Source organism: Zalophus californianus, chromosome 2, assembly GCF_009762305.2.
Source record: "Zalophus californianus isolate mZalCal1 chromosome 2, mZalCal1.pri.v2, whole genome shotgun sequence".
In the NCBI taxonomy this organism is placed as follows: domain Eukaryota; kingdom Metazoa; phylum Chordata; class Mammalia; order Carnivora; family Otariidae; genus Zalophus; species Zalophus californianus.
The window spans coordinates 145,978,276-146,004,482 of NC_045596.1; the positions used below are offsets into that span (position 1 = coordinate 145,978,276).

Sequence of the window (26,207 nt, forward strand, 5' to 3'; positions counted from 1 at the left end):
AATAACATCTATAAGGCAGAAAATGTCTAATATACTTAAATAATGCCCCCAAACCTTTCCTTGAGGACCAAGCCTCCCAGCAGAATCTCTCCATGCTATGTTTCTTCTCAGAATTCATATTTCTATGTTTCAGAAATGCACTTGCTGAGAGAGAAAAAGATTAGAAAATAATGCAGAATACAAAAGGCAGTGTGTCTGTGTGTGTGTGTGTGTGTGTGTGTGTGAGGGTGGAGGAATTAAGCCTCTTGCTCTCTGGATTTGTGAAAAATTGAAGGGTAATTGGTCTTTGCATAAAGGACATATTTAAAAACACTTATGAAACGTGTTTATATACTTTTTGAAACGCAAGTGATTCACAAAGACAAACACTGCAGCACAAAGCTTTATTCATGCAGTCATACAGCCAATATATATCGTTCAAATGCATTTTAAAATCATAATGTGAGGAGTTGAAGTCATAATAACTCTTTAACACTCACATCTGTGTCTTTCTCAAGTGAGCCACGGATAGAGAGAGTAGACGTGGGTGGCAGAGGGAGGGGGAGGAGAACAGGGAGCGAGCGAGCGAGAGATGAAGAAGAGGGGAAGGAAAGAAGGGAGAGGGAAAATACCAAAATACCGTTCTGGGGCCCACAGTCTCATCTATCCCAAGTATGTGGGCATCGTATCTAGCCTGTAACAAAGAGATGGCCATGGCGCTTCTTTTTGGTTCTAGACAGGGCTGATACAAGGGGGCACTGCTGCATGTCTGCCGCCTCATTTAAGTCACCATTCCTTCAGGAGTTAAGAGCTCTGGATCCCAAGAGTATCCAATGCACGTTGCTAGGCACGCAGGTCTCTTGGAGAGGCTGCCCAGGTTCGTGCGTGTGCGCTCAGGGGCGTTGGTGCATCTATATGTCAGGGAGAGGGAGGAGTCCCTTCTGCCAGAGATAAGTCTCGATCCCCACATTTTCTAGGTATCATGGGAGGTGTACACGAGGTCGGAGGGACAGGTAGCCCTTGCAGTGAAAGAGCGCGGAGTGCGGACAAGCAGGGCGGGGGAGGAGCGCGGTGGCACTGCCAAATCTTAACCGGGCCCCGGGTCTTTGCAGACCCAAGTATAGCGCTCTGGGTCTCCGCGGGAGTCGCTCCAGAAGCTGCTGCCTGAGAACCCCGAGCTTCAGCCCTGCCTCGCTTCGGGATCCTCTTCCTCCTCCCCCACCACGTACCTGGCCTGAGCGGCGGGACCCGTGCCCGGGAAGCCCCTCTCGGCGGGACGGGCCCAGCCTCGGTTCTCCTCGGTCTCCCTCTGCCGCCGCCGCGTCCGGGCTTGCTGCGCTCCCGCAGGCACCATGGAGGAATCGGGGTAAACCCGCGAGCGCCGGCGACTTTTTCTCCGGAGTCTCTGGCCTGGCGCCTTTTGGGTGAGATGAGTGGGGGAGCGGGTATCTATGCCGGTCTGAGGTTGCCCCGAGAAGCCCTGACCGAGAAAGAGAGGCTCGGCGGAGACTGGCAGCTGCAAGTCTACGTCCTGCAGCGTCTTCACCCTCCCCTTCTTCTTCGCATCGGGGTTTGTTTATATAGGGTCTGGAAGCTGGGAGGAACTGCCCACCCCCTCCAGGCGGCCCGCCCTCCCCTCCCGGGCTCGGGCTCCCGCACGTGGTCGGCACTAGCAGCCTCTCGGCGGAAGGCAGACGACAGCGAGCGAGGAGCGGGCGGCCGGGAGCTAGCGCGGCTCAGCTTCGCCTACTGCTCGCCCTCCCCGGCGCCCTCGCCCCTGCCCAGACCAGCGCAGACTCGGCTTCGCCTCCCTCCATCCCCTTCGCGGGAGGCGAGGTTGAACACACCGCCCTTCAGGTGCTCGTGATGTTTCTCTGGGTTCGCTCAATTGCCGGAAAAGAATGGTAACATGAACAGCGGAGCGTGAGAGCGTCACGGGGGGAAGGGGAAGAGATTGATGGGCAGAGCGCTTACTTCGCGGAAGATCACGTTCCGAGGGCTGCGCGAGGCGAAACGGCGCGGCGCCTCCACTTCCTGGCTGGACTCCGCTGACATCTGTAGCCTCCCTTCCAGCAGGTTCCCAGCTCGCGAGCCGCTGCTTGCGGAGGAGAGTTTAGACAGAGCGTGAGCATCCAGGAGTTTGTGGACCTCCATCCAAATAGGAGTTGTGCTCCGGTGCCCGTGTCCCTGGATCCGTGTGGAGCCCGCCAGCACGCTGGCTTCAGAGGGAGTTGAACTTGAGTTCAGGTGGGTTATCCCAGGGGGAGCACAGGAGGAGACAGACGTTCAGGGAAGACGAGGAAGGTGATGTTCCAATGTCAAAAGCGGACGCTTTTCTTCCTGACACTTGCTGGGGCTGAGCAGCTTCCTCCCACGCAGTTCCCCCTACTGACCCGCTCCTCCCCAACGCAACCCTCCCCCACTAAGGGGGGAAAACACCACCACTGCTGTGTTCTTACGTATCTAGCATGCTATAGACTTTCATAACTTATGATTATGTGTCAAATGACCATATTTACTCCATTGCTTTATATTAAGAGAGGCTTAACGATTTCCTCAGTCAAGTCATTTACTTCTAAGCCAATAGATAATGCCTTCGTCATAGTTTTCTGGGGGGAAAGTAACTGTGCGTTTGTTCTGCAGATGCCCAACTCCCTCTGAATCCTGCAGATTGGTGCTGAGCACGCAACAAAAGTTTTTAGCTTCTCCTCAGTTTCTGGTGCTTCGCAGGGGAGAGGAAAGGACTTTGGCATTAAACACAAGAAGCAGTCAGGGAGCCATCTCCTTTAACTTTTCTTCTCTGTTATCATTTGCAATGAAGAGGAAACAGAAGAGATTTCTGCAGATGACTTTGTTATTCATGGTGGCTTTAATTTTCCTGCCCAATATTGGTCTCTGGTCTCTGTACAAGGATAAGCACTTGGTGAAATCTACAGAACCCGGGGAGCAGCAGGTAAGTGCCATCCGGAGAAAGCTCACAGGATTGGTAAGAATGCAACTCCCGGGGACACAAGGAAGCAAGTGTGGTAGCCTTGGGTTTTCTCCCAAGTATTTGCAGGGCACATATTACAAGACTCGAGACTTTGGGGTTTAAGAAAGTCCTTGTTTTAAGATCTCAACTGATGACATGGGTGAAATGTAAAACAAACTAGAAGAGAAGGATAAGGGAGGTCAAGAGGAAGAGAAGACAATCTCTCTCAGTTGGTCTTTAGGTTGATTTTGACTTGAGGTGTATGAAAGGTAACTGCTAATGCGTGGGATATGGAAGTGGGTTTGCTGCAAGTTCAGTCACAGGGATTTGTTTTTGCTTTTCATCCGGTTTGGGTATCTACATTAAAGTGAACTGGGCCAATTAAATCATTAAACTTGTGAAGTAGTTCTCAAAAAACAAGCCACAGCTTTCTATATTTTTGCTTGTAATTTTTGCTTAGCAACAGCTTTTTACTCTGTGGAAACTTAAAGTCTCTGTTTTTTCTCTCCTGTTGCTAAGGTGGTGTGGTGGGGTATACAGGCAGGCAGAGTTATCAAGGATGTCTGTTCAGTTTCACAATCTGGTGATAACAGTTTGTTGCTAAAAGATTTCCTTCATATTTGAAACACTGCGTAGTGTGGTATGTTTTGTTTTCACGTATACGCAATCTGTTAGTATGTGCAACACTCATGACCTAACATAGATCGAAATAACGCTTTCCTAGTAATAATGCAAAAAGTCCTTCACGAAGTGTTGATGAGAAGTAATATTGTTGAATATCTTGTTTATTAATACGTAAAACAGCTTCTGTAATTAAACTTTTAACAATAGAATGCAGTCTTCTTTGTGATACTGATGTAACACTTATTTTTTAACTAGTCCTGTGCATCACCTCAGAATATTAATATTCTTAATTTCAAGGGTCATCACCCATGTACACCGTGTACCTTCCACACATATTATGTGTTTAAATAAAAGTCCATTTGTGGACAACAGGAATATATATCAAAGGTAATTAAATATTTGTTCTTATACTTAACAAAGTTTAATCTCTTTATACAGTGAGTGGTATACATGTGAAATACATGGAGGTAATCTGCTTTTTCATTTTGAGAAGTGATGGTTACCAGTCTGTAAACTTTAAAGATAACTAGTCGCTTATGGATTTTTGATGGATTGGAATTTTGAGGAAAAATGTTGACATGTTTTTATTTAGTTGTTGATCTCTACCATCCTTTCTAATAGGGATATAACTTTGATTTGAAGTATATTGTTTTGTCATTCCAGGGAAAAAAAGGAAGATGGGCACTTTGAATGTGAAACTTTTTTTTCCTATTTAGATCACTCATTTCTCCACCCTTGTTAAGAAACAAAATTTTGTTAACATTAGTAGTTAATACTAATGTTATTATGTAAAATTTCTATTTCAAAATAGTTAAATGAACAAAAGCAAAATAACTTTTCCTTGAGTTTTGTTAATTCAGTTAACCATAACCATCTGAAGTATTTGTTGTATAGCTAACATAGAACACTAATTAATCTTATTAATGAGATCTTTACACCTTTCACACTGGCTCTTATTGATTTTGACTCTTAATGAGAAATTTGTTTGTATAACGGCATTAAAAATTGAAATATGGCAGATCAACTCTCTGACTTACTGTAATCTCCAAAAGAGTTTCCTTGTTCTGGTTCTTTTGTAGTAGCAATGATACTTAATATTAGGTAATAAATTACCTAATATTAGGTGGCAAGAGAAGGAGATGTTTCTCAAAGTTTCATACACTGTTGAGTAAATAACTGATGGAGGGCGCCTGGGTGGCTCAGTTGGTTAAGCGACTGCCTTCAGCTCAGGTCATGATCCTGGAGTCCCGGGATCGAGTCCCACATCGGGCTCCCTGCTCAGCGGGGAGTCTGCTTCTCCCTCTGACCCTCTTCCCTCTCATGCTTTCTATCTGTCATTCTCTCTCTCTCAAATAAATAAAATCTTTAAAAAAAAAATAACTGATGGAGATCTTGTGACATTCCAGTTTAATAATCCTATGTAACAGTTTTGAAACCAAGAGTAAAGTCGGGCAGTAATATGCCATAAAATGAATGTCGATCAGTAGTTTTTAACCTAAATAATAGTTTTAAAACTAATTCTTACAGAAACAAAATAAAGTTAAAAAGGTAGAAATTGTCACTTACCGAAAGATAGAATTCATTGTAAAACAGGAAAGGATAAGCTTTTATGGGTTTTATTCCACTGTTAAATATAATTGGAAAGATAATTAAGATAGTTGACATTATACAAGTATAGGATAAGTAAGAGTTAAATCATATATGTATATTTATATATGTATGTGTGTGTGTGTGTGTATATATATATATATACACATATATACACACACTTGACCAAATAAAAAGTGACTTTCAGTGATGAATTAAATATGCTCAATATTGTGATATAATAGTTTGCTAATGTATCTGTAAATCAATGTTAGTAAGTCAGCTAAACACACAGGTTTCCAATTGAAGCATGCAATTTGACTACTGGGTAATGTGTTATTTAAATTTAGCAATTTGTTCTAAAAAGACTATTTCATGGTTAATTGCTAAAATGTTCTTCAAAAGCCATCTTTTACTATATTTATCACTAAGTTGTAAAATCGTGAGGGTAAGGATAATGTGCTGATTGAGGCACTGACAGCAGTAAGTACTGAAGCTATTCAAAACAAGTCACGTGCCCATATGAGCGGTCTATTTTTACAGCAGTTATGTGTAAAACAGCATGTGTGATGTGGTGGTGGTCACAGGAATTGAAAACCTTCACCATTTTAAATAGTTTAATTATTACAATGGGCTGTAGGGAAATACTTTAATTTATGGAGATTCAAAATCATAGAATGGCTAATACTCTTTAAATTCTCCTAATCTGTATTTTATCAGAGTACATCACTAATAGTTTGTCTATCCATTATTCAGTATAAACAGTATTTATTATATAATCTGAAACAAAGTGAGGATAAACAGAAAACACTGATAGAAACTATATGTTAATTTTCATGGTGTTTAGTATTTTGCACATTTTTTCTCATTTTTGTAATATTACAAGTTAATTGTATTTATTGTCATTTCACATTAAGAATAATTTTTATGACAATTCCCATATTATAATATTTACCCATTTATGATGCAGAAAAGAAAAAGAATTCCCAAATTATTCATCTAAAAGTTTTTTTTTCTTTTCTCTCACACAACCAAAGGGGATTGAACACATTTAATAATGCAATAATTAAAGTGTGTATTTTATTGTTTGGGCTCTGCAAAGTTGGAATCCATTTACTAAAATAATTTTTAAGCTTTTGAGATTTTTAATGTTTTAGAAAAATTTGAAGATATTTTATAGTTTTGGTTTATATGTTATCAATCATAATTGTCATATATTATTTTCAGTTGAATTAATTTTGTCACTTTTTTGCTGTTTTGGGGATGGTATAATTATCCCCTTTGTTTTGTTTAGAAATATATACATGTATTATAAAATAATCTATTGATAATGATTATGATATTTAGCTGAGAATGATTACTGTATGATTATTGTGTAATAATTCTTCTCATTTTTCTCTTAAAATTTGAATTGCTATTCTCTGCTTTCAGCTGCATTTAAATTAAAGTTATATATTTAGATCTTAATTAAACAAGCATTAGGATGATAATTAGAACAAAACAATATTTTAGAGCAAAATGACTTCACTCAGCATTATTATACCTTTCTTCCTAATTATTCACACAAGAATAGGTAAATAAAAACTACCCCCAAAACACTTTGATTTCCTAAATACATTGAAAAGCTTAATAAAAAAAGTAGCTGTAGTTTTGGCAACTAAGTTGCAAATAATATGACTTGCAGAAATAATACAAGAATATTCAGAATATGAAGAAGATCTTGCAATATTTTTGCAAATCATTTTTTGAAATGAAAGAACTAGAGTCAGATTTCCAGAATTTTAAATCAGACATTTTCACAATTATTCAGAATGATTTTAGAAACTTAGTTTGGCCTGGATTTTTTTACCACATTAAAAACCCAAAACTAGAAACTCATGTCACTTTTAAATTGTAGTACCTTCTTATTTCTTTGTACTTCGGAAGTTTGATTGATGAAATAGGTGCTAATCATCACTGCCACATAAGGTACATAAAGTCCTGAGATTACATCTTGGGTATGGAAAGTATTGTGTTGTAATATTTTGTTTTTAGTCAGATCCATATGTAAGTTGTACATGACAGATGTGGGGCTTCACCTTCATTAAAAACAAAACAAAACAAAAAAAAACCTCTTCTGAAAGATTTCTCAGCATCTTTGACCAACTCTTCTAAACATTAACCACACTTTGGGGGGATTCTTTCTTTTGGCTAAGAACATTTTCCCCTGTGGCATTTTAAACCTGTTTTATGATGTGAAGATGTCAGATAATTGGTACTGAGTATACGCAAGCTGTCTTATGCTTTTCTTTGTAATGCTGATCACTAAAGCAGTAGAGTGTGTCTGTGTTTCTTTTCCAGCAAACACCTTAGATATTGGAAGAGCTAAGGACAGGAGAAAAAAAATAAGGTTTTCTCTCTTTCTGCACTCAGGATTATCAATACACTAGATGTGAAATGATGCATTAGTTTGAGCCATACTGTTCTTAATTAGCTAAAATGTAGGTTTTAAATTAGGATTTTAAAGGACCTTTTCTTGAATTTATGGAAAATCCATTCTGACTTGCTACAGGATCGCACCACACAGACCACTGTAACAAGTGTCTTAATTATTTGCTGTGACCTCGTAGATCACAACATGATTAGTTCATCACCTTGCCTCCTGGGAGACTGTGTGAAACAGTCTTCTGTTCACAATCCGGTAAAAAAAAATTAGATAGGTTTTTCTCCTGTTCATTGCTGTGTTGGATAAGCTGTGCTGAACCAATTAACCTCCTATATATATATATATATATATATATATTTAATCTATAAAAGAAACCAAGTCAAGACTGGAATATGTAGAGAAAAGGGTAAGGAAGTTTGGTTGGGTGCTTTAAGTGGTATAGAGAAGAGAATTGAGGATTTTTTGTTTTGTTTTGTTTTTTAAGTTTTGTCAGGAGTAGCCATGATAGCCTTTAGGGAAGTTTGCAACTCTGTCTCCCCTGGTAACACTTTTGTTCTGTGAAAGTCAGCTAAGATACATCAAGAATAACCTTAAAGGAGGGGATACAAATTAAATGAGGAAAAGAAGTTAGACAGTGTAAGTGGGATATAGAATCAGATATGGTTGTGCTTTGTCTCAGCAGTCACTCATTTCTCATTTGCTTGGCTTGCTTATGATGAAGAGGTGAGCACTGGATACTTCCATTCTTAAAACCATCTGACATGACCACATCGTTCTTCTCTTTCCTTCACATTTACATGTGTTGACAAAGTACCATTATAGAATCAAATGTCCAAATGTACCAAGAAATAGGAGGTTCTCAGGATGATAGTAAAAGTAAAGACACACTCATAAACTAGATACTCGCTCTCCATATGACCTCCACCTGTCACACCATAAAGCTAACAATTCCTGAATTCTCTCAAAATGTAGTTGTAATGCTTGAATGGACAACAAAAAAGAACAAATAAAAAATGTTTGTGCCACTGACAATTTATATTTAGATAGGCAGGAATACACACACACACACACACACACACATATGTATGTATGTGTGTGTGTGTGTGTGTGTGTGTGTGTGTGTGTGTGTGTATACATATATATATATATATATACTGGGTTTATTTAAAGGTTGAAAAGAAGAGATAGGGCATCCACAAACATTCAAGAACACAATTACCACCATTGTTCCTCACTGATACGCTGGTGTCTGTTACTACCGAACTCTAACTAGGTGGCCAGAAAGGTATATTTAGGGTTAAGGGCAAATTGCCTGAATGTTTTTCTTCAATGGGGAAAAGTGTAGACTGGATTAGCAGTACTGTCAAAGTATTCGTTTCACGTATTCATTTAACAACACACATACATACATCCACATGCATGTTCTCACTTATAAAGAAAAAATAAATCCACCCAACTGTTTCATTTTGTACAATTTTTTTTTACTTTTATAACTTTATGCTTTTTCCATTTTTTTGAATCCACAAGAGGCTGTTAGTCAACTGAGTCTGAAGCATCATTTAAATGTTACCAGTATAACTCTAGGAAAGTATGGAGAGAGAGAAAGAAGATGCATCTGTCTCTAGAAGTACTTACATCTATTTAGCAAGCGTGAGACTCATAGCAAGGATTTAGCCTGTTAGCCTTGCACAGATTATAAATAGGGTGATTCGTTTGTTTTCTGGTAATAGAATCAATGCAGTTGTGGTGCCATCAATGTGGTGGTGGCTATCAGCTCTCTTTTGCAGGGAGTGGTAGTGTCTCAATGAGGGCTGAGAAGGCTAATTTTAAATTTATTGCTCAATTACTCATGGAATGTTATTTTCAGTATTTGAAGTCTAGAAAGCAAGAGACAGGGAATTTTATAATAAATCATTGTGAACTATTTTATCATAATAAAAATGACCACATTGTGAGGGCTGCCACCCATGTCTGAGTGAGTGGGGCTTCCCTTTTTCTTTATTTTTGATATGTCTCCTCAGCAAAAGAATCCAGTTGAACTTAATTATAAGAGAAATACCAGAATTTCCATTCTGTTTTGTTCTCTTTTAGTATGTAAGGATGTAGGCTCTGGAACCAAATTATCAGGGTTCAAATTCTGGATCCTGCACTTAACACTTTGTGACATTTAGCAAGTCGTTAATCTTCCCTAAATCAGTTTTCTCTTAAGTCAAATGGGGATGATAATACTTTTCTTGTAATGTTACAGTAAGGACTAAATGCTTAGTATCTTGAACAGCATATAATAAGGGTTAATGAATATAGATTGTTATTATGGTATAAGCATTTATAAGCAATCATTGGCTTTAATGAGGAAATTAGTGTTTGTTTAATAAATACAGATGGTTTCTTTTTGCAAGACTGTGTCAAGAGAGCACAGCACAACAGTGAATATGGTAGAGGACTGTCATTGATGTGTTAAATCTGGAAGGGAGGGACTTTTCAATAAACAAGTAAATAGGGTCTAGAAAATGAAATGACTTTTTCTTTGTAATTTTTTGGTCCAATGCTTAAGGACAGGTCGTTAATTTTATTTTTCATCTAATCATTTATTGCAAAAAGTGATTTTTTTGGTATATTGCATTCAAAGTTATTAAAAAATGAAGCTTTTAATAGAAGAGATATTTTTAAAAAGTAATGCTTCTTTGTAGTGACCACTTTCACTTCCCATAACAAATAAAGCCCATGTCTCACATATAGGCATTTTTTTTTGCTACATTAATTACAAACAAGAATCTGAGAACTACTTTTGTTGTTTAAATCTTGGTCATGAGAGAGATTGATTATTTTGAAGAAAAAAAGTTAAAAAGCAGAATAGGAACTATTAAAATCACGAAGCTGCTTTACAGAGTTACTATTCCCTTCAGTGGAGTTAGGGGATACACGAAAAGCATATTGCATGTGCCCGTTCTTAATTTTCTAAATAATGAATTGGTGAGGTAAAATTGTTATTCATGAAACAAACAAACAAACAAAAACAAGCACTGAATGGTAGAATTTTCTGTGTGTATCATGGACCTTTAGAAAAGAGAGAGAATGGTATGGTCTCTGGACTCATTAGACAGGGCTTCATTCTTTTAGGGGGAGAATGTTGAGCTGCATCTTCTTATCAGAATTAGACAGTATTGGGATTAGGCTGAGGGAAGGGCAGATACTTCAGGTTCCGACATTGGGCTCACCACTTACCAAAATATATCATCTTGGGCAAGTCACTTAACATCTTTGAACCTCAGATCTTCATATGTTAACACCAATATTCTCTCATAAAAGGGTAGCAAAGAGAACTAATTGGATTAATATATGTAAATTGCCTGGTGCATGGTAAATACTCAATTAAGGGAAGCGTTAAACAAATAGTATTGCTACCTTTTTCTCAGTTTTTAGAAAATTCACTGAAGGTAGTGAATAAGCTTAATATTGGGCAAACCCAGTAAAGATATAATAAAATATATGAAACATCACTATTAATTTCTTTATTATTGCTAATATAGATGTTTATTGGCTATGTGTACCATACAATACTGTGCTACACCCTGTGGCAAATAAGTGATTAAGAGATAAATCTGTTTTCAATTAGCCTACAGTCTGCTCATTAAGAGAAGGCATGCACACACCCATAATACAGGGATGGATTAAATTGTTTCATAAGAAATACATGTTCTAATTATTTACAGTTTAGAAGAAGTAGAGAAAATGTCAGTTATTGTGTGATATTTATGTGACCCTAAGTGCTTTCTGCACAATTACTGTTTTAATCCTCCAACAATTCATTGAGATGGGTTCTTCTGAATAACTCAATTCACAGTTAAGTAAGGTACAAAGACAAAATTTGAGTCTCTGCACTGTGGATTCATAAAAAAGAAAAAAAAATGATGAACAGTGTTAACAGCTACATAGTTTAAGGCAAGTGAGAACTTTGAAAAAGTGACTGGGTTTGATAATTTGTCTCTGATACGTTCTTGATTGAAGTTACACACAGTCGTAGAGGTATAAACAAAATTGTAAATGGTTAAATGGTAAGACTAAACATACAACTAAAATATCTTATAAGATAAATAACAAGTAATGGTGGGGCTAGCACTGATATAAACAGCTGAATGTGGGGTCCTGGTTGGTAGGAGACGAGAGAAGCCAAAAGAAGGCTAATGCGTGAAGGCTAGTCCCCAAGGAAAATGAAAGTAGATGAAAAAAAGCAGAAAAGGTTGTTACGATCTGAAAGGTAAATACAGAGCCTGTGCTTGTTATAGTTTGGCAGAGAGGTCTGAGATTTTTCTTATGCAATTATCTTACTAATTTGGAGAGATAATTGAACATTTGTGAAATGTTCTGCAAAGTGTGAAACCATATAATATAGATAGATATCTATAATATCTAGATAGATAGGAAATTAGATGTTTATCATAGTATATAAAATCCTATAATAAAGATTGAAGACAATAATACAGAATGGGGATGTCAAGAAACCATGCCGCCACCTGGTCAGTAAGACAGCAGTGTATCTGTTGAAATAAATGCAGACAATGAACAGATATGCAGAGCAAAGGAAAAAAGCAATTGTTATGTATAGGTAGTAGAATGAGGGAAGTGACCCTTCCCTGTAAATATTAATTACAGAGATAAAGAGATGGTAGTATTAATTTGCCAATAATCCCAAGATAATATATGAATAATAAAAATAATAAAGTCATTATGCTAAAAACAATAAGAGTAAAAGTAATAATTAAAGGCAATATATTAGCATTTATTTATAGTTTCTTACTATGTGCCAGACACCATATTGAGCTGTTCTTAAATAGTCACAGCAAATCCATGGTAGATGGAAGATTACTATCCTGTATTGCAAAAGTGAAGAGACTTTTTTTTCAAAAATTTGTTAAGATATTACAGTGATTATTCTACCAATATTGAAGTGTTGGACTATCTATAATTTACCCCATATAATGTAAATACATTGGATATTCTGGACCATAGAGTTACATATTAATTCAACTATGAAACAAAATATGCATAGTGGTTAAGGGTTTGGATACTAGAGCCAGGCTGCATGGTTTCAGTTCCAGCTCTAGTATTTGCTACCTGTGTCACTTTGGACAAGCTGCTTATCTTTTCTGTGTCTTAGATTTTCCATTTATAAGATGGGTATAAAAAACAGTGCCTACTTGGTTGAATCACTGTGTGGGTTAAATAGACTAATGTTCATAAAATGTTTGGAAAACATAGCAAGCAATTTTAAAGTGTTAGCTATTATTATCTGTTAGAATTCTAGAGAATTGAGATTGGATAAAAAAGGAAAAGTGTGTTCCTATACCATTTCTTTCATAGACCCATCATGAGGGTTTATAAAAAACATTTTCATTCTTCTTTTTAAATATTTATTTACTTGAGAGAGAGCACACGCATGTGCGCGAGTGAGGTAGGGAGGGGCAGAGGGAGAGATTCTTCAACCAGACTCCCTGCTGAGTATGGAACCAATGTGGGACTCCATCTCAAGACCCTGAGATCATGACCTGAGCTGAAATCTAGAGTTGGGCACTCAATGGACTGAGCCACCCAGGTGCCCCACAAATTTGCATTCTTATAAGACTTTAAAAAATGTTCAAAGAAGCATCTTTAACTTCTTTTTCTTTAATTTTTAAAATGTATTTATTTACTGTTAGTAGCCTATATGGAATAAAATAGTGGAACTTACTAGTTCAAAAGTTTTTTCTAACTTGAACCAAGGACTCTCATAGCCCTACCTGTGAGAGCGAACTGGATTTTAACAGAGTTTAGTTCTTCCCAGCATATGCAGTCAGCATCAGTGCTGTTACGGTGACCTTTCCCCTCATATTTTTTGTGCTGTTCTCTCCACATGGTGTTGATTTTTCAATGTGAATTTTGTCCTCAAGGGATAAAAGCTGTCTTATAAATTATGTCATTGAGTCTGAACTTCTAAAAAAGATTATCTAAAAATGTCTTCAGGGTTGAATATTTTATTTTATTATTTTATATAACTTGAATTTTAACGTTATTGTTCTGGTTGCTTCCAAATGATGCTGTTTGAGACTGGAGTAGAGAGCTTGACAAAGGAAGTGCTCTCTCACTCCTAGTGCTTCGGAGGAAAGAACAGGCTGGAAAGACAGAGGAATGGAAAACTGTAGAAAATTAGGTGGTAGGGGAGGTGAAAATGCTTTCATTCGCTAGCTGAGTGAATCTTATCATTTTTTTAGGTAGCCTAACAGAAGAGTGTCAGATTAACAACTATATAGTAGGATTCTTTCCCCCTCTTAACTTCAATGGAAACTTCCATTTTTTTCTTTCTTTCTTGTGTCCTAATATATGAAATATGGAGGGAAAGATAGGCATCAGAGAGGCCAAGGGGATACTATTCAAGAAAGGGTAGAAATACAAACTACTTTATCACTTTGCCCCCCTCTTCCATCCTTTTTTCTGCTCAGAGCCCACTCTCCTCCCCTTTTTCCTTTAAATTTTCCTAAAGAAACATTTCAAATGGGAATTGATTTGATCAATTATTGGTCCTATGAATGGATGAAAGACTTTGAACTCTAAAAACTTAAGTCTTTTGCATTATATTTAAGAAAAAAAAAAGGTTCTGTTGAACCTAACTGGATTTTCAATTATTGAAATGTGTATGATGTGAGAAATATTTCTTTAGCTCAAGGCTTTTGCTGTTGATCTATGTTGCTATTGTTTTGTTTGTAATACTGGGAGCTGACACCTTATTTCAGACTGTGCCATCAGAAGGTAAATATTGTTTAGTTGTGTCACCTCAAGAGAAACGATCTTGTGTAAGTTAAAAATAAAAACTGGCACAATGAAGCCAAAACTACTAGTAAAGAATCTCTCTGTGCTTTCCCACTCAGCACTTTCTCCCATTTTCTAAAGGTGCTTTCTCCACCCTTCTCTTGTCTCCTCAAATCTCCCTTGCCACCCCTTCTCTTATCATGCTCAGTGGAGAGCTGGGCCTCATTCTTCACTGACAGCATAGTGTTTTCCTACTGGGAGAGCCAAGACTTCATACCGTAAAATCAGAAAAAGTATCCGCATTTATTTCTCAGTTCTCTCTTTGCCTCATGTGACTGTGGAAAAATGTCCCTAGCTTTAGGATACATAGGGACCTTCTCTCCAGACTATAGATCGCAATGTTGTCTTAGGAATTTCACATTGATTCTTTCTCATTTCACTTATTCTCAGTCTCTTCCTCTCTGATCCATCCTTCACATCAATATTTGAACTTGCTCAGATTTCTCCCACTTTTGGAGGAGTACGGGGAGCAAGAGTAAAGCGAAATGTCACTCTGTGTCACACACCCTCTTAGTACTGTCCTGTCTTTCTCCTCTTAACAACCAGACCTGATGCATCTACTTCCTGATTTTCTGCTTCTGTGTACCTCAGGCTGATTCCAGCTCCTGGAATCTGCATTAGCTCCTTTCAGCAGTGTCACTGGAAATTTCTTTGTAGTTAATTCCAAAAGCACTTCTCATTAGTCATACTACTTGATAGAATTTAACTAAACTCTCTTACCTGAAACAGTCTTCTTTATCTGAGGAGACGAGGTGGCAGAGTGGGAGACTTAAAGAGGGAAGAGGCTGGAATGGAAGCTTTGGGAAACAAGCAAGAAGGCTGAATAGGGAAATGTGCACTGATTCTTTACTTTAGCCTTTGCTGTGTGAACTCCTATTTTAATTCTATCTCCATGGCCCATCCCAACCACCATGCATGCACAAACACGTTTACAGTGTCTTTATAGACACCTACTTCGGTCCTTTTGCTTAAAATGTTATTTTCTTTGGGGTCTCTGCAATGACATCTTCTCTGCATTCTCGGGAGAGGGGCTTGGGGGAAGGGGCAATTCATCCAGCCCCTCGTAATTTGAACTCTCAAATTTAAGTTGATGACTCCCAGATCATTATGTCTAATCCGAATTTCCCTCTGAACATGTGATCCACACACCACTAAAATCTAGAAACATATTTTAAACCTTAAATGCTGCAATGAAATCTGTTTTTCTCTTCCATTCTCTGCAGTGGTTCTCCCTTTGTGTCTCTTACCTAAATAAGTACACCATCATTTATCCAGGTGTTCATTATGGTTGGTACCTTCATTATGTTTACTCTCAAATTCAGTTGATTGATAAGCATTAGCAGTTCTACCTAGAACATCTCTTTTGCACTCATCCACATCTCTTGATGCCCCTTGCCACTGCCCTAGCTGGGACCAGCATAAACACTTCACTGGATTTCTGGAAAAGACCCTCAACTTAATACTCCTCCTCCAGCCTTGTCCTCCAGTCCACACTCACAGCAGAGAGTTGTTTATCCAAAGTGTGTAACTGAACAGGCCATGGCCATTTGTCAGTCTATTCACTAGCCTCCCGAATCTTTGGATTAAAGTTCAAATTCTTTAATATGGCTTCCCTGTATTAAGCACTCCTTGGTGAACCCAGCTGGTCACTATTTTACTGCCAAGACTACCCAGGCTCCAACCACTTTGGACTTCTTTTAGGTTCCTTAGAATATCATGTTCTTTCTCTTCCAGGAATTTGCCGATATTTTATCTTCAGTCTTACCTGAGTAATTTCTACTTTTCTTCAAGCTCTTTCTGGGAAACTTGCTCTGATCTCTCATGCTTGGGTTTGGTACCTTACCTGTTCCCTAAGAAAAACTTTCTTTTTCTGCCCTTAGAATGAAACTTAACAGTCTGTGTATTAACTACCTATTTAAGGTTCCTTAAACTCAGTAGTAGGTCGACTGATGCACTCCCCCCCAAAAAAAAGTTCATCCATGTACTAATCCACTGAACTTGTGAATGTTACCTTATTTGGAAAAAGAATCTTACAGATGTAATGAGTTTAAGGATCTTGAGCTGCAGAGATCATTCTGTATTATCCTGCTGTGCCCTAAATCCAGCAATAAGCATCCTTAAAAAAGACCCACAACTCGGGGGATTTCATGCACAGAAGGAAAGAAGACACAGACAGAAGAGGGAGATTCAGTGTGAAGGTGGAGGCAGAGATTGGACTGATGCAGAATAAGCCAAGCAGCTGGAAGAGGCAACGAATGGAGCCTCCAGAGGTAATGCAGCCCTGCCAACATCTTGATTTGGAATTTCTGGCCTCCAGAACAGTGAGAGAGTAATTTTTTGTTGTTTGAAGTCACCTAACTTGTGGTGATTTGTTACAGCAGCCCCGGGAAACTAATCCAGTTAGAAATTGTCTTTTTCCACTTTTTAATGCCAGTGCCTAGTACTGACCACAAATTAGGCATTCAGTAAATATTTCTTGAAAGAATGAAGGATGATAGATATGAGTTGTTTTCTATATATTGAACTTACATGAGCTGAACTATATTTATACAAAAACTAGAGTATGCACAACCCATTGTGTATGCTTAAATACCATATATGTATTATCAAACAACTGTGAATATAAAAAAGTTAAACTGTTGTCATCCTCATGAATTAAGGTTCCATTTGGATGTGTTTGTTCTATCAGTCTCTCTCTGACTAAATATGCTATTATGTCAAGGCTTGACTGATCCTGATACTGCAAGTCACAATGAGATTTCATCAAACTTGTACACATCTGAGATGCTATAGAAGCTGTGGATGGCTCCAGTAACTTTAATGAAAGGAGAGTGACCTTCGAACAAGCCAGCAAGATAAAGAACAGCGTATAATCATTGAGTGTATTCTTCCTGTAATTACAACAACATCTGTAGTATAACTTATACTTATAAAATGTTTAGGCACAAGGTGTATCTACATTAAAAAAACAGCTGTGACAATTTAGGAAGACTTTATTTAAAAATTTTACTGATTTATAAAACTTGTAGGGGCACCTGGGTGGCTCAGTCAGTTAAGTGTCTGCCTTCGGCCCAGGTCATGATCCCAGGGTCCTGGGATCAAGTCCCACGTGGGGCTTCTTGCTCAGTGGGGGACTTGCTTCTCCCTCTATTTGCTGTTCTCTCTGCTTGTCCTCTTTCTCTCTCTCTCTGACAAATAAATAAGTAACATCTTTAAAAAATAAATAAAAAAGGTTGTAGTCGAGTTAATTATTACAACCTACAAGAGAACACTAAGCAGCCCACCTCATTTAAAAAAGTCATTTTGGGGGCGCCTGGGTGGCTCAGTCATTAAGCATCTGCCTTTGGGTCAGGTCATGATCCCAGGGTTCTGGGATCAATCCCCACATCAGTCTCCTTGCTCAGCGGGAAGCCTGCTCCTCCCTCTCCCACTCCCCCTGCTTGTGTTCCCTCTCACCGTGTCTCTCTCTGTCAAATAAATAAATAAAAATCTTCAAAAAAATAATAAAAAAGTCATTTTGGAAATGCAGTTTGACAGATTTCAAGGGGTTTATTTTAATTTGAATGCTTCAGACCTTAAGCCTGCTATTAGCTAACACAGGTCCTCATTTTAACAACCCCCCCCTTCTTTTGAAAAAAATCTACCTTGATTTACCTGTGTCCATTTTAATCAGCAGTTGTCTAGTGGAGATGTGGAAGCAGGGAGAGAAAGGGAGAAAATTCAAGGGTAAAACTTATGAATGAGATTAGGAAAAAATTCTAAGAGCTAGAAAAGATATGACAGGGTTTATTTGGTAGAGGCATATTTAATGCAGTGTCTTGGGGGAAATCTCTTACTGTTCTGATAATTACATAGCATTGTGTTTGATGAGATGGTTCCACAAAGCTCTTCATGTTGCTAAATTACTTCAAGCACATTAATTATATTTCCTCTTCTTTGTACTAGTATGATGGTCAGCTTTGGATTTTTGAGCTCATTCTAACATTTCTATCTACTGGTCACCTAACTTTGAACTTCTTTCATTTCAGTTGCTTTTGTGGTCATCTCAATAGTGTATTAAAATGATTTTCAATATAAGAAGTGTTACCAAGGTGTATTCAGCTTTAAAAAGATGTGCAGAGGGGTACCTGGGTGGCTCAGTCGGTTAAGCATCTGCCTTCGGGTTGTGATTCCAGGGTCCTGGGATCGAGACTGGCATTGGGCTCCCTGCTTGCCAGGAAACCTGCTTCTCCCTCTTCTGCTCCTCCTGCTTGTGTTCCTGCTCTTGCTGTCTCTCTTTCTGTCAAATAAATAAAATCTTTAAAAAAATCTAATAAATTTTTTTTTTAAAAAAATTGCTATTTAAAATGAATGTATGTATGGGACGCCTGGGTGGCTCAGTCGGTTAAGCGTCTGCCTTGGGCTCAGGTCATGATCTCAGGGTCCTGGGATTGAGTCCTGCATCAGGTTCTCTGCTCTGCAGAGAGTCTGCTTCTCCCTCTGCCTCTGTCTCTCTGCCTTCATGAATAAATAAATAAAATCCTAAAAAAATAAAAAAATAAAATGAATATATGTAAACATACATATATATTAAAATATATACTTATATTTTGATACATTTAATGTATAGATATATTTAATGGCTAGGACTCCAGTATAATTTTATAATTTTTAATAGTAATAGCATAATAGTATGGTACACGTCCAGGTATAATTTCTGATTTTAAGAAATGGGGTTTCAGTATTGCACTATTCAATATAAAAATAAAATTTCTTTGTTACTAATTTTTCATAAGGAAATGTTGAATTCTGTGAAATGCCCTCTATGTATCTTTTAGAAGATGTTGTGGTTATTTTCATTTTTTTCTTGTTCTTGTGATAAATTAGACTGATTTTTAGATATTATACTAGTCATACATTCTTGGAATTAACCTAATATTCCTAGGTTTGATTTACTAATATTTTATTAAGGAGTTTTGGGAGAATGTTCCCAAGTAATAGATATATAATCTTTCTTTTATTTTTGTAATGCAGTTCTTAGATGTTGCTATTGGTAATCTCAAGATTACCCTAGTTTCATGAATTAAATTAGGGAGTGTTTGCAATTTTTCTACTATATTTATATGTTTGTAAACTGATTTTTTCCTTATATGTTTGGATGAATTCTCTGATGGAGCCTTGTGGAGATCAAGTAGGTTATTTTGTTTGATTTTTTTTTTTTTTTTTAAGTAGGCTCCATGCCCGGTGTGGAGCCCAACACAGGGCTTAAACTCAAGACCCTAAGATCAAGCAAGATCTGAGCTGAGATCAAGAGTTGTACACTTAACTGACTGAGCCACGCAGGTGCCCTTATTTTGTTTAAATTTTAATAACATTTTATATTATTAAATTAATTTCTTCAGTATACATGGAACTGTTTAGATTTTCTATTTCTTTTTGAGTTAGTTTTGATGTGATCTTTCACAAATTATTTCGCTGCCTAACTTCATCTTCAAATTTATTAGTATAGGTTGTCACTCATATTTGTAATGTCTTTTTCCTTTACTACTAATAATATCTTTTCTTTTTTATGGTAATTTGAGTGTTCTTTCTCTTTTTATCATGAATGCTATGGAGGAGATAAGTTTTATATCCTTTCAAGGAAACAACTAGTGACTTTATTTTTGTCCTTCCACTGTTATGTTTTTCCATTCATTGATTTTTGAGATTTATTATATTGTCTTTTTAGAGTTTAATCTGCTGCTTTCTTACAGCTTTTTAAGTTGAAATCTAATATAATTGATCTTCAGTCTTTTAATTTTTTGTTATAATGCATTTAAATTTTATTTTCCCTCTATTCACTGGTTGAGTTGCATAGATATACCCATGAAATTAGTCATTTTAATACCAATATAGAGACACTGCTTATTTTCTGAAATCTTAGTTAACATTTACTGAATTGTGTTGCTACATCTGCCATTGGTTAGGCTAAGGTGATGGTGAATTAAATTGCTAGTCCAGGTAGAAAGAACTTATTCCTTTCATTTATATTTCTCATGAAATGCTAGTATAGATAAACTAGTCAGGATTTACTACTCATTTATTAGGAATGCCTGCATTTGATGCTTTTGTGTTTTCATTTATCTAGTTGGAATTAGAATTAATATATTAACATTCATTATACTTTGCTGTCAAAGGAGATAATGGACAGGACTTTAATATTATAAAATTCTGTAAATTATTAAGAATAAAATGGAGAAATATACTATATTTTCATATAAAATATAATTTAACATTATAGAGCTATGAGATTTGGAAGACTTCTTATACTTCTTTTAATATTTACCTATGTGATATCTTATAAATATATGTGTGTGCATTTATATATTGATGATTCTCTTATAAATTATGCTTTTAGCCTTTAAATACAATTTGAGATTCAGATAAATTTTACCTTCAGCATAAACGATGGTGTCAGTGTAATTCATTTGCCAGACTATAGACAGGATTTGTTATCCTGTGATAACAGTAACTACTCCAATATTTTATTAAATAAAAATTCCATATAGAAGATATTAATATTCCATGGAGAAGTTGAGTTGAAATGAAAACCTGGGATAATTGTGCCATAATCACTTGACTGGAGTATAAAAGCTTTCTAATTTTGAAGGAATTAGCTAAAGACATTTTTTGATAGTTTTCAGATTATTAACTCATTATCCTTCCAGTTTGTTCTAAACATTCACTTATTAGGTCCATATTATCCTGGACCTTTAGCATCTTTGCAGGTCTGCCTGCCCAGTCCTTACCACTTTTCTGCTCCTTTTCTGGCCCCCCTGGATTATTTACATGCTTTTAAAGCATGAATCTGGTGTCTACAAAATAAAGTAAGGAACCTAGCATTCAGTCGCTAGTCACCAGATAGGCTGTGATGATAGGCAAGTCTTTAAAGGATAATTTTGCTGTGGTAGTATTTATAAAATACAAATTATAGAAATTACTCTGTATAGCATTGTCTCTCAATCCTGTGAGTGCATCAGAATCACCTAGGGAACCTTTTAAAAGGCAGCAATGTTCAGGCCCTCAGATCAGTCAATTTAGAGTATCCAGGATTAGGACAGTATCAATGGCTTTTTTTTTATTATTATTACCAAGGTAATTCTGAGTTGCACTCAAGATTGAAAGTTATTGCTTTTGTTTTTTTAAAGATTTTATTTATGTATTTGACAGAGAGAGAGCGCGCACAAGCAGGACGAGTGGCAGGCAGAGGCAGAGTGAGAAGCAGGCTCCCCGCAGAACAGAGGGAACCCGATATGGGACTTGATCCCAGGACCCCAGGACCATGACCTGAGCAGAAGGCAGTCGCGTAACCAACTGAGCCACCCAGGCGCCCAAAAGTTATTGCTTTAAGGCAACTCTGCATGTTGTATAGAGGCAGTGCCTAAATATATACTGAGCTTTGTTCCCAAAAGACACTTGCAAATCATATTAATTCCAAAATGGCTTTCAGTTGAGTTTGCTAGAAGTCATAGATTTCCACCATTTCTCCTTAATCTGAAAAACCAATTACTATACAAATGAGCAGTGTTAGGAAATTTGTATGAGAAAAACATGCATATTTATTGCTTCCCCATGGTTTCATAGCCTACTACAATCTAGTCTTGAATGCAGATGTTTATTTTAAAAATTTGTTAATCTGTTGGTTTCAAGTGGTGTGTTTAACATTTGTAGGATAAGCATATTCTGAGGTGTGTGTGTGTGTGTGTGTGTGTGTGTGTGTGTATTCATCAAATTCTGTAGTTTATCCAAATTACTAGTGGAATGACTTCTAATGCCATCTACCTAGAGATAGGCCAAACTTCACAAATTAAGGATGCAGTCCTCCACAAAACTGATGTCATCTCAGACACTTGGAGCTGTAAGATCAGGAGTCCCCAGGCTACCTCACTCCTGACCAGCTAACTAAAAAATTCAGGGGTACCTACTACCCCCTAAGATTCTGTAATTTACTAGAATGTTTCACAGGACTCCGGAAAGAGCTACAGATATGATTACAGTTTTATTGTACCAAAGTATACAGATCAGAACTAACTAAAGAGAGATACAATAGTACGAGGTCTAGAAGGGTCTCCAAAATGAAACTTTTGTTGTCTTCTCCCCATGAAGTCAGAAAGCATCAGTCTATTGACACAACAATGTGCAGATATTGTCAACTAAAGAAACTCACCCAAGCTTGCTGTCCAGAGGTTTCATTGAGTTTTCAATATATAGGCACAACTGATTGAATCATTGGCCATTAGGCCAAGATCATGAGGTTGAACTTAATCTCCAGCCCCACTTCCCTCCCCAGATGTCAGACAAATATTGTGTGATTCAAATCACATTTTTGGTTTATCTGGTGTGGCCAGTACCCATCTTGAATCATCTTAGTTTAAACTAAGGTCCCCATGAGTCACGTAGCTAACATAATCAAGACTCACCATGAATAGCAAAGACACTCCTATCACTTGTGAAAACCTGAAGGTTTAGAGGCTGTATCCCAGGAACAAGGAACAAGGGCCAGTTAAATTATTATACAACCAGAAATCGACACACTTAGAACACATCACTCTGGGACTCTCATTATTTATTATATAGTATATCCTTAAAATTTACTGAGGTTAAATCATAACAAAAAATGAGCAAAAATAGAACATCTTAACTATTTATTTCTTTAAAATCTTAATAAGCTCTGTTCCCTTCCTTCCTTGTTTCCCTTCCCAAACAATTTAGGCCCAGAAACATTGGCAGGGCCTGTGGGCATCCACGTTGAGGTGGAGGAAAGCAGCAGTGTGCAAAGAGGGTTGTTGGAGCCCTACCACGTGAGAAGGATGCGCATACTCACAAGAGGAGGTGCAGGCCAGGCACAGGGTGTTAGCTCCCCAGCAGCATGAGAGGTGTGCCCTACCAAGTCAGGGCTGTGGCCCAGTACAGGCAGGTTGGAATGAATGTTTGTTGCAACCCAGGCAGGTGGAGTGAATGTCTGCCTAATTCAGCAGGATGTCAGAGCTCAAGCAAATGAGGGGGACATATCTGCGTGGGGCCACCTGGTTTGATATGTCAGGACCTTGGCAAAGTGAGGGAGGCATTGGCACAAGAGTGTTGGGGCAGGAAGAAGTTTGGTGATGGAAGATTTTTTGAATACAGGGGGATAGATCAAGTAAGTGACTGCATTAAGGAAAAGGAAGCTAAAGTTAAAGGAATTCTTGTGGAAAGGAAAAACAACTAGAGTGAATCCTGAGATATCAGGTTGGAATTGGAGATATCAATGTGAACTCATGTTTTGTAACACAAATATAAAATGAATACGGATGTAACTGCACAAGTAAATATGTAATAATTACAAAGAGGAAAAATGAACGATATTACAGTGGAGGAAATTGGCAGACACCACAATTAGTAAGTGATTGATTAAAATGATCACCAGCAAATTGAAATTGTGGGAAGCTGATAAGATGCCATGAAAAAGACACAGTATTACTTCTATATTGTTTTTGCTAAAGAGGTATAAGTCATATGAAACATCAGAGAGAAACCCAAAGTGACATATAAAATAACTGGCTTGCAATCTTCAGGAAAGTCTGAGACCAAATCCACACTGAAAGAAGGGAAAGAAACATGATAACTAAATGCAATGCATGGTTCTGAAGCCAGGTCATTTTTCTATAAAGCATATTTTGGAAGACAGTTGGTGAAATTTGGTGGGATCTGAGATTTAAATGATGATAATGAATCAGTGTTAGTGTCCTGATTTTGATGGCTGTATAGTGATTATGTAGGGGAATGTCAACATTCAGGGTGATAGGACATCACATCATAAACTTATTATCAAAAGGTTCAGGGGAAAAATATATATATTTGTGAAGTATTTACAGCTGTTTTGAAGTTTAAGATTGTTTCAGAATAATGTAAAGGAAAAAATTCCCATGAGAATATTATTAATTATGTACTGCATTCTCTATTTAGAAATGTTTACCCAATTCTCCCATCAAATCATCCTTGAGAAATTACTCTCAGAGATTTAGCAAGACATTATTTTCTCGTTGAAGCTCCAAGATAAATGCTGGGCTCATTTGGTATAACTTTTTTTATTAAGAGTTTTTTGTATACCTTAGCCCTCTTCTCTTTTATCTCTTTGTTTTTATTGTGGGCTAAAAGGTTTCAAATTTATCATTCTTGTCTTTACTTCAAATATGTATACACACACACTTAGCTTTCTAAGTAAGCTACAAAGGCATTTGAAATAAAAATATTATTGTCACTTTTCTTTTTTTCCTTTTCTTTCCACCAGTGCCATGCACATCGTAGATATTGGACAAATGGCTTTTGAGTTAAACATATCTTACTGTTTATTCCTTATGACAAAATTACATGAATATTTTGCATATGAATTTCTGTTCAAAACAAGAGTTCCTTTTTTTTAAGATTTTATTTATTTGACAGAGAGAGACACAGCGAGAGAGGGAACACAAGCAGGGGCAGTGGGAGAGAGAGAAGCAGACTTCCCGCCAAGCAGGGAGCCCGATGTGGGACTCGATCCCAGGACCCTGGGAACATGACCTGAGCCGAAGGCAGACACTTAACAACTGAGCCACCCAGGCGCCCTCAAAACAAGAGTTCTTAACACCAGTTATAGGTGTGGGGTTTCTTGGTTCATATTTTTTGACTTTACAAAGTGTAAAGAAGTTAGGCCAGGCAACGAAGTGGTGGTCGAGGTTGGAAGATTGTCAGTATAAACCAGAAACATGAGATGTACATAGAACAGATGCATGTCCTTGATCCCTAGTTCTTTACAGGGAACTGTAGAATTTGATGGTCAACAGTAAGTGTCAACAGCTAGTGTCACAGGAGTAAGGAAAGCACAGGCACATTTGCTTTATTGTTGTTGTGGTTAGAACACTTCACGTGAGATCACCCTCTTAAATTTTTAAGTGTACAGTGCAGCATTGTTAACTATTAGCACAATATTATACAGCAGATGTCTACAACTTAATCATCTTGCATAACTGAAATTTTATACCTTTTGAGAGCGACTCTCTACCCCTCTGCCCTCAGCCCCTGGCAATCACCATTCAACTCTCTTCTTCTGTGTATTTGACTCACTGCTGGGCTGGGGTGGAGCTGTATCAGCACTCCAAGTTCCACTCCACCACCTAAAGCCATTCTTTTCCTTCAGTCACAGGTGTCCCTGCTCTCTACTGAGTACTCTGGTCTATAGCAGCCCAAGCCATGACCTACCATACAAGTGATGAACCTTGAACATAAGAAATAAAAGTTCAGAATAATTTTTTTATGTAGTAGTTCAGATAAAACAATAGAAAGGCTTGCAGATTTGGGGATGTGGGGAGGCACATGGAACGAAGGAACAAGGCTGACAGTCATGACATCATAATAGGGAAGAAGTCAGGAGAAGAGCTTTTAATACTGCATGTTTCTAGTCCTTTTAAAAATCTGCTTCCTCGGACTCCATACCTTAGTGAACTTCTAAGCTTGTTCATAAATTTGCATATGATTCTGCAATTTCTGATTTTTTTAAATCTGCCTTACTGATTGGTCAGATGTTCTTCTGGAAACAAGACATAAGATATTTTTGGGGTATCAGTTGATTTAAGGGAAAATAAAGTCCTTGGTGATCTATATTTCATAAATTTGTGTCTCTAACTTGCTGCCTCTTCCTTAATTTTTTATAGTTATGTCAGCTTTAATCATGGTAACCCTATTTATGTCCCCCACTTCCAAAACACACACACACATGAATACACACATAGGTATGATTGGTGT

At 37.5% G+C, this 26,207-nt stretch overlaps 1 protein-coding gene across 1 annotated transcript in view; it reads left to right on the top strand.

Moving 5' to 3' along the window:
* The first annotated feature begins 1,674 nt into the window (after window positions 1-1,674).
* The window catches only part of GALNTL6 (polypeptide N-acetylgalactosaminyltransferase like 6), a 1,216,700-nt gene continuing 1,192,167 nt past the window's right edge, over window positions 1,675-26,207 (top strand). The window contains exons 1-2 of the mRNA XM_027600276.2: window positions 1,675-2,226; window positions 2,623-2,932. Of these exons, the coding sequence (XP_027456077.1) occupies window positions 2,795-2,932 (138 nt within the window). The 5' untranslated portion in view covers window positions 1,675-2,226; window positions 2,623-2,794. The remainder of the gene's footprint in view (window positions 2,227-2,622; window positions 2,933-26,207) is intronic.